General features: G+C 45.6%; 2 protein-coding genes across 10 annotated transcripts in view; one reads left to right on the forward strand and one right to left on the reverse strand.

The window, feature by feature from the left end:
- Window positions 1-3338, forward strand: part of Pxk (PX domain containing serine/threonine kinase like) — a 50072-nt gene extending 46734 nt beyond the window's left edge. For 6 of the 9 annotated variants that reach the window (XM_019210509.2, XM_010643132.2, XM_019210511.2 and 3 more), the window contains exon 18: window positions 1687-1765. Coding sequence is in view for 3 of the 9 variants with exons in the window: in XM_010643131.2 (XP_010641433.1) it covers window positions 1687-1901 (215 nt within the window). In the remaining 6 variants the exon portion in view is untranslated. Of the gene's footprint in view, window positions 1-1686 lie in introns of all 9 variants that reach the window. The other 3 variants (XM_010643131.2, XM_019210508.2, XM_010643138.3) reach the window with 1 other exon arrangement.
- A 415-nt stretch (window positions 3339-3753) lies between these two features.
- On the reverse strand, window positions 3754-7430 carry Pdhb (pyruvate dehydrogenase E1 subunit beta). Its single transcript, XM_010643130.3, has 8 exons — window positions 7282-7430; window positions 7128-7190; window positions 6993-7028; window positions 6523-6808; window positions 5965-6075; window positions 5550-5641; window positions 4321-4462; window positions 3754-4024 (listed from the first exon to the last, which is right to left on the reverse strand). Exons 1-8 carry the CDS (start codon window positions 7357-7359, stop codon window positions 3879-3881), a joined length of 954 nt encoding a protein of 317 aa, XP_010641432.1. The 5' UTR covers window positions 7360-7430; the 3' UTR covers window positions 3754-3878.
- Between the last annotated feature and the right edge of the window lie 1186 nt (window positions 7431-8616).

Consider the following 8616-nt stretch of genomic DNA (forward strand, 5'->3'; position numbering starts at 1 on the left):
TGTCCTGGACTGGAGGAGTAGCAGTCTCTAGACGGCAGCCTGGAGCCTTTGGTAGGACCCCCTGTGCTGCCGCAGCCCAGTCTGTCTTCCCATCCGGAACCCTGCGGGAATTCTCCAGCCTGGGCTCAGAGCGCAAAGCCAAAGCCCGAGGCAGAAACCCTGAGCGTGGTGGTTCCCGCCCGGTTCTGCTGCCCTCTGCTGGCCATCGGGTGGGAGTGCCTGGGGGAGCACAGGTACCCCTCTCCCCAGTGGGCAGGTGAGCTCTTTCTTGGCCCTTGAGTCCTGAGAGCTTCAGCAGGGGCTCCCGCCTCCAGGCGCACTTCACTGCTCACTGCCCAAGGCCTCTGTGGAGCAACGCTGGCATCATGCGCTCATCCTGCCTGGTTTCTTCCCGCAGCACTCACTTCAGGTTTAAAGTAGTTTTTATTTTTATGGCTACAACTCATCCCAGCACAGAACATAACTGTACTTCATTCATTAGTGGTTATGAATAGAGCCAGAGGAAGCTACATTTTGTTCATCTGTCTGTACTCAATCTTCATTTGTATCACTATATTGTCATTTTTTGAGAATTCTAAGGTTGCAGAGCATGTGTGTACATTTGTGTGGTTCTTTAATTTCAGCCACCTTAGGTTGAGGTGAAGGATACAAAGGAAGGTAAGTGGTTTTCTGTGAATTGCAGGACTGGCCTTTGCCCGGCACACTTGGTAGAACGGATATGCACATTCTCGGGCGATCCCCGGCACTGCTGCACTCTGCCTGGTGCTGTCTGTCTTTACCTGCTGTCACCACAGCACAGGGGGTAGCCCGAGGATGGTAGAGGATAGTGACGGCCATGGACAGTGGAGTCTCCCCTGCAGAGATCACAGGGGCTAAGACACTAACCTGCCGCACAGAGTCCTGTGAAGCAGGACTGTCCCTGTACATATTTTGTCCTGACAGAACAATTCACTTACTGATTCAGAAATACAAAGTTCAGGCTGAGGCAAGGGGATCTCAAGTCCAAGCCCCGCCTGGGCAACTTAGAGATGTTTCTCACAGTACAGAAGGGTTGGGGCCAGGCATGGTGGTGTGCTTATAATCCTACCACTCAGGAGGCTTAGGTGGGAGAATCACAGCGAGTTCAAGGCCAGCCTGGGCTGTGTAGTGAGTTCAAGACCAGCCGGAAGTGCATAGCCGGACGCTGTGGAGTGAACGCGTGACTGGGGATGTGGCTCAGTGGCAGAGTGCATGCCTAGCACGCCCAGGGCCCTGGGTTCAATCTCCAGTACTTCCCCCGCAAAAAGCAAATGTCCATGTGCTGGAGCTGAGGGGAGTATGAGATATCTGGTCAGTGCAGTAGGGAAGGCTGCCTAGGACCTAGCTGAAGCACCTGAATTCTTTGGGAACCATCACTACAATTCGGCAATGAGGTCATAGGCTCATGTCACCACGAGGCCTCATGTTATCTGTGGTGTTTATTCCATCTTTTCTCATACGACTGTTACTTGAAAGGAACAACCACCTTCATTTCCCCTTCATTGCTTCTACCTTGTGTCCAGTATTTTAAGGAATGGTACAGTCCTGCGTGTCGGGTCCCTCTGAGAACATCTGCAGTCTAGAGCTCGCCCCCCACCCCAGGCCTGAGCACAGCGGTGTGAGGGTGCTAAGAGGGTGGATGACGACTCTTTCCCGCTTTCCTCACAGGGCCATCTGCATTACCTCCGCTGCCTCCACCCCCGCCTCCACCAGCAGCTCCTCCGCCGCCCGTGGGCACAGAAGCACCTGCACAGCTCTCGCCCCAGCCCCAGGCTATGAACGGTGTGGGCCGAGGGGCCTTGCTCAGCTCCATCCAGAATTTCCAAAAGGGAACTTTGAGAAAAGCCGAAACCTGTGATCACAGTGCTCCTAAGACTGGCTAAGCTTCCTGTTTACACCGGGAGGGAAAAGTCCTTTTTCTGCTCCACTCCCACCCCTGAAGTCCCCTGCGGCTGAATGAGCCCTGGGGAGCCCGCACTGCCACACTGTCCTGCATATGCTCTGGTAAGGGGCTTTCAAGAGGGCAGGGTCCTCCGAGTAGAGCAAGGTTGGGCCAGCACTGCTGCCCTCGGGAGTGTTCTGCTCCTGTTAGCGCTGAAGAGGGGCCCTAGTCATCCTCTAGGGCATCTGGGGGACAGCACAGTACCTGAATCAGTTTCTTTGCCAACTGAAGGAAATAGAAGCAGGGACAGTATTTCATCACAGTAGTGAATGGCCTTTGTGCTGCCACCCTTCCCACCCCATGAGAAACGTTCCTCTCAGCTTATTTCTCCGAAGCACTTCCTGGGTATTCCTTAGATAACTCATTTCTGCTACCTTTATTTTGCCTCAGACGTTAATGCTGTAGCCCAAAGCATAGTTCTGTTGTTGTGTCAGAGAAGCAACCGAGTTCATTTTCCCCAATGGGGGGGGTCCCCAATAGCGTCTAGTTCCATCAGGAATCCCCTTACGACTACGGAACTCAGGGCTTCTGAGAGCAACTTCTCTGGACCCATCCTTTTTACTTAGAATATACTGAGAGACAACAAAATATTATCATTAGACGTTCCTGCTAGTTAACATGTTAAATCCACAGCAGCTGTCAAGTTTGGGGTTTGGGGGTGATCACTATTACCACACAAGTAAATCTGGCAATATAGACATCCATTCTGATATTTGAAAGATTTATCCAAATACATCTTTTTAATGTTACTCATTTATTCGATTTTATCCTATGATTTGCTTAAATTTGAAAATAAACTGCACTTTAAAGGATTATAAATAATCCGTTTTAGAATTCAAATACACACATCAGTGTTGGTTACTATGCAGAATGTCATTGTGTACAGTTTCATGTAATCAATCTGATAAATATTCAGCTGTATTTTTTATCAAAATAAACCATGTCAAGAAACGTTTGTAGGTATCTCAAATGAGAATTTCCCATTGCATCTTTTGTAAACATAAAGATTCATGTAGCAGTTTCCTTCCCTATTGTTTTGTTTTGTGTCATAGTTCCCACGTAAGATATGCTAACAAGCCCGTCTTGTATGATTTTGTGTTTCATTTAAACCTATCTTTTCTCTCAGTCGAAGAGGACAGTATATAACAATGCCTTTGGTGATGGGAAGAATAAAATGTGTTCATTTTAAAGGGAATTGTGTTAGAACTAGGGCACACAAGGAGCAGGGTAAAGTTCTCATCCCGAGTGTGACGCGGTCTCGGAGATGGGTTCCTGGGGGAAGTCGTGGGCCTGAGTCTCGAAGCCAGCGCTGCAATTTTAGATAAAAGTTTCACATACGTGAATAAAAACAACCAGGGAAGGACTGGGACTGTAGCTCAGTGGTAGAAGGCTACCTGACATGTGTAAGGAAGGCCCTGGATTTAATCACCAGCACCACCACCAAAAAAAAAAAAAATTGTTTATATATGATCACCTTATTTTCCATTTGACCCTAATTTCTCAATAGAATTTTAAGACTTCTGCCCACATTTATTATTTCATGAACATAGAAGTTACTCAGAGTTATGAATTTCTTTATTTTTTATCAAAACACTCAACAGTAAATTTTTACAGTGTCTTTTATATATAAGTTACCTTCTGGCCATATCTTTCATTGGGATCCTACACATTCATGTTTTGTTCCCTCACATCAATCTTATTCAAAGAACGGGGCAACTGTAACAGACAAAGAAAGCATGGAGTCTGTGCAGGAGTGTGGAGTTTTCCACTCAAACATTCTTAAACTTTTACCAGTCTAAAAATGCCTATCGATGCCTTACAAGTTACTCTAGGAGCAGTAAGATCTTGCAGTCCAATCCAGGTGAAGTCCCAGCAAGTATTTTAAATAAATTTCAATGACTTGATGTTCAAGCCTGTACTAGATATTTAATGTTTTCTTTATAGCAAATATGATGTCTTTGACCTGAGGTACAGAGTTGTCTTCTAGAATCTTTGCATAAGGCATAGGGACATCAGCACCAGTGACACGAACAGCAGGAGCATCCAAGAAATTGAATGCAGGACCTAGAAGAGAAGGAAGGCTCATGTGAGAGGGGCAGAAAGAGCCAGCTGAACCTCAGCACCTTGGCAAGGTACCCAGGAAGAGAAAAACATATGGTAAAGAAATTCTAGTCATGGGGATCCGTTTCTGGGTTTGTTTTTTAAATCCTTCACTGAAAGGAGAAAAGGTCAGCCTGACAAGTCAAAAGATGAAAGTCAACTGACCACCCTAACTTTGAGTCTCTTTATCCAGTATGTGTTCAGGTACATGATGTCTATTAAAGCTTGACCGTATTCTAGAAGCAGTTTCTTTGAAATACCTTCCATGATCCTGGCACAAATTTCAGCTCCCACTCCAAACTGTGGCCAACCTCCTTCCACAGTTACAAGATGGTTAGTCTTCATGACACTGGCTTCTATGGTTTCGATGTCCATTGGTCTAATAGTACGCAAATTTATCACCTGAACAGAAAATAAAATAAGCTTTAGAGAACCACTGCATTCCAAGACCGCCTTGACTCACAATACCACGTCTCCCTGGCCTTATTATACCGTTTTCTTGTTTCTCAGCAATCTTTGGGTGTAGGAAAATCTAAGGTGCCCACTGACAGGCACATGAGTCTACAAAATATAAAAGGAGAAACTATTTAAAACAATAATCTATCTCTACTATAAGCAACTCTGTTCCTTAAAAGGATTCACTTGTCCCTCCTGGCTTTGACTTCCCTCTTATCAAACATAAATGAGCCAAGAGTTGAGTGCTTAGTGTGTACCGGGTGCTTCACTAAGTGTAACCCTCACAGCTGCTCCATTTATATTATCCTTTCTCACTGACGAGACTGAGCATCAGAGTGCCCAACTTGTCCAAGTATAACTAGCAACTGGTAGGACCTATTCAGAAGATTAGAATCACTATTTTTTTGTGGTACCAGGGACTGGACCCAGGCCTCATTCCCAGGCCATTTTTATTTTTAGACGTTACCTCACTAAGTTACCCAGGTTGGTCTCAAACTTGCAATTCCCCTGCCTCAGTCTCCCAAAGTACTGGGATTATAGGTCCGCACAAGCACATCTAACTACAGCCACTGACTCTGAGTTTCCCTGAGGTCCTGCTCCAATGCTGAATCTTAACTTGAGAAAATAGGTATGATTCTAAAAGATCTAAAACTGAAGTGGTAAAAAACTAAGAAAAGGCTGGGAAAAGCCTCCCCAGTTTTCACCTTTAAGCACGGTTTTACATCCAGGTAAAGTGTCATGAGCAGGGTATGGCGGCACACACCTGTAATCCCAGCACTTGGGGGCCGAGAGGAAGAGCGCTGCTGGGAGTTCGAGGCCAGTGAGACCCTGCCTCAAAAAGAAAAAAAACAAAGGGACCAGAGATGTTGCTCAGTGGCACAGTGCCTGCCTAGCAAGCGTGAGGTCCTGAGTCCTACCCCTAGTACCAAAAAGCAAAACAAAACAGATACCCCACTGGTAAGGAACTCCCTATTTCTGGGTCTTACTTTTAAAAAGGCCTTTCTGATTAAGATCCAGCGAAAAGTCCACTTACCTCACATTCGACTCCTTCTTTAGACAGCACTGTCGCAGCTTCTAAGCAATGGCCCACAGGTCTCGAGTGGGAAACCACAGTTATATGTGTCCCTGAAAACAAGAGGTCACAGATCAAAGGTCAGGGCTGAAACTAAAGAGGCAACACCGCTCTGAAGCCAGCTGTGGCTCCCCGCCTAGAAGTGAAGTTCCAATCTGCTGGATCGAGATGAACCTGTGACCCTCCTGCCTCTCTTCTGGGATCACAGGCATTCTCGGGCGTGCCCGACTAAGCCTGATTTCCACGTGCCGAACGTGAGCTCAAGCTTTAACTTTGGTCAAAGTAAATGGCTGTAACTTCCAGGTTAAATGTGACCTATATAAATAGAAGAGCTGGATTTAAAGTAATACCTAAATGTACGCGAAAGCTCTCTTACCTTGCCTTTCTATTTTGGCTTTTCCAATCGGAATCAGAAAATCTTTTGACTGAGCTTCTGCAGGAAATTCAAAAGCAACTCCATACATCAGTTCATTCTCTAGCATCACCACTGCAAAATAAGCACATACAGAATTGTCTAAAATCACATACTACAACGTCTCACTCGTGAAGTCTGTGTGTGTATTGGGAAGCCTCCTACCCACCACAGCCAGTAGCCGAAGGCTGTGCCGCTCAGTGTGGGCGCACGTACGGCCCGAGTGTTGCAGTCCACTGTTTGTCATCACTGGAAGCTCTAAAAGCCGCCATCACTGATTTAGGTGCTGAGATTCTGTAGTTTCACTGGTTTAACATTAGCCAGTGTTGTAGGCGTCAGTAAGTGCATCCTTTGGCTAAGTGGTGTTGGTATAGTCAGAAATAAGAAAAACCACCACATTCTTTCCTGACTTTACTGTATCTGTGTATCATCAACATTCTGTTTGTCCAGACCTCCTAGAAGCCTACTGTGCCTCCTTCTGTGCAATGGTATTATTTTACTTTTTATGCTCAATCTGCTGACCTGGATTGTTATCCCGAATGGCTGACTTAATAAGTCCTTTCGCGTCCTCTGCATTCCAGGGGCTGACCACCTTCAAGCCTGGGCAGTGCCCATACCATGCAGCAAAGCACTGTGAGTGCTGGGCAGCTACACCTGCTGAGGCGCCATTGGGCCCCCTGAACACGATGGGCACAGGCTGGAGGCCCGCTGACATGTAGTAGGTCTTGGCAGCTGAGTTTATCACTTGGTCAATGGCTTGCATAGAGAAATTGAAGGTCATAAATTCACAAATGGGCCGCAACCCAGCCTGTCAAATAAAAAACAGACGTTAAAAAAAAACTAGACACAGAAACAAAAAGAGTGACCAGTAACCAATCCATTCCTCCAAAATTCAATGTTTTGTTTTTTGAGTTTTTTTGGTTTTTTTTTAACGTTCAATGTTTTTAAAAGGTCCTATTAAAAGAAATTTCTTCATAAAGAATATTACATACCATAGCTGCACCTACAGCAATGCCAGCAAAGCCCATCTATAAAGTAAAAAGCATGAGTGAAAATCCGCAAAAATTAGGACTGTTAACACTAACGGAGATGCTCGTCCAGGTTCTGCTTCCTGCTGTAAAGCTTACCTCAGATATGGGAGTGTCTATGATCCTCTTGTCCCCGTACTTCTTCCACAGGCCCCGACTAACCTACAATTGAGAGGGGACCCCATTATTTTCAAGCATATGTCAGAGCAAATGGCCACCCCAATTGTGTATAACTTTCACCTATTTTCGTTACCTTGTATGCCCCATCGTATTGGGCAACTTCTTCCCCAAGCAGAAACACCCTCTCATCTCTCTCCAGTTCCTCATCCATACCTTGATTAATAGCATCACGAACGGTTACCTGTCACAGGTAAGTGAAAATAGTCAATAAGCTACAGGATTATTTAGGTCTTCTTTTACACATGCCTAGGTTGTCCACAGCATAAAACATGCAAACTAGTACTAAATCAGACTTCTTTTTAAAATTCCAAGAATCTAAAAGTAACCTTTTTTTTTTTGGTACTGGGAATCAAACTCAGGCCCTTGTGCTTGTGAGGCAGGCGGTGGCACAGAGCTAAATCCCTGGCCTAAAAGTAACATTTCTTTCACACAGTCTTTGGATTACTGATAAGCTTACCGAACATCTCTCTTGAAGTGTACCCAAGCTTACTAAAACTGTTTCTGGGCCACATTAGCTCACAGGCAGTTTCCTAGGCAGAAAATGTACTGGACTGTTTTATTAATGCACTTGGCGTACTAAAGGGCAAAGAAGAAAGCCTAAGTTTTAAAAAATATTATAAAAATAGTTTATTTTAAAGACTTTCAACAGGACTTCACATCTCATTTTCAGATTTTTAAGGCTAAGTACTCAGTACTCACTAGGTGCATGCAGAACACTTTGCATTCAGGATGCTGGAGCTATTATTTTAATAAATAGAATAGTAAAACCCTCTAGTAAAGTATCTGTAGGTGGTGGTGATAGGAGGGGAACAACGACCCTGTGATCCAGCAATTCTGGCAGAAGGACTGTACGCAGGGACTCAAACATACACCTGCACACACATGCGCACAGCAACATTATTCACTAATCCTAAAGGTAGCAGCTACCCAAATGTCCCTCCTTGGATGAGTGGGTAAACAAAATGTGGAACGTACCTACACTGGAAGCCATACAGCCTTTCAAAGGAAACACATTCTGACGCACACTACAACCTAAGGGAACCCTGAAGACACCGTGCTAGTGAAACGAGCCAGCCACAAAGGACAGCTGCTCCATTTATATGAGGTTCTACAATATGTAAACTCAGCGAAGTGTGGCAGAGGTTGCCGGGGACTGGGGGAAGGAAGTGAGGTATTATTGTGTAATCTAAGTCCAGTTTGCGATGAGGAAAAAGAACTGGAAACGGACAGTGGTGATAGCTGCATATGGTGAATGTACCTGACGCCACTGAATTAAACTCTTGAAAACGGTAAGTTTTACGATACACACACAGGGCCAGGATTTAGGAGGGGAGGGGGTCGGAAGCGGCCAGTTTTGCTCGACTGCTCCCGAGCGCAGCTCGCTGGGCCGATGGGCCAAGCCAGGCGG

The sequence above is a fragment of the Fukomys damarensis genome, unplaced genomic scaffold (genome assembly GCF_012274545.1).
Source record: "Fukomys damarensis isolate Sample0158 unplaced genomic scaffold, DMR_v1.0_HiC HiC_scaffold_28, whole genome shotgun sequence".
NCBI lineage: Eukaryota > Metazoa > Chordata > Mammalia > Rodentia > Bathyergidae > Fukomys > Fukomys damarensis.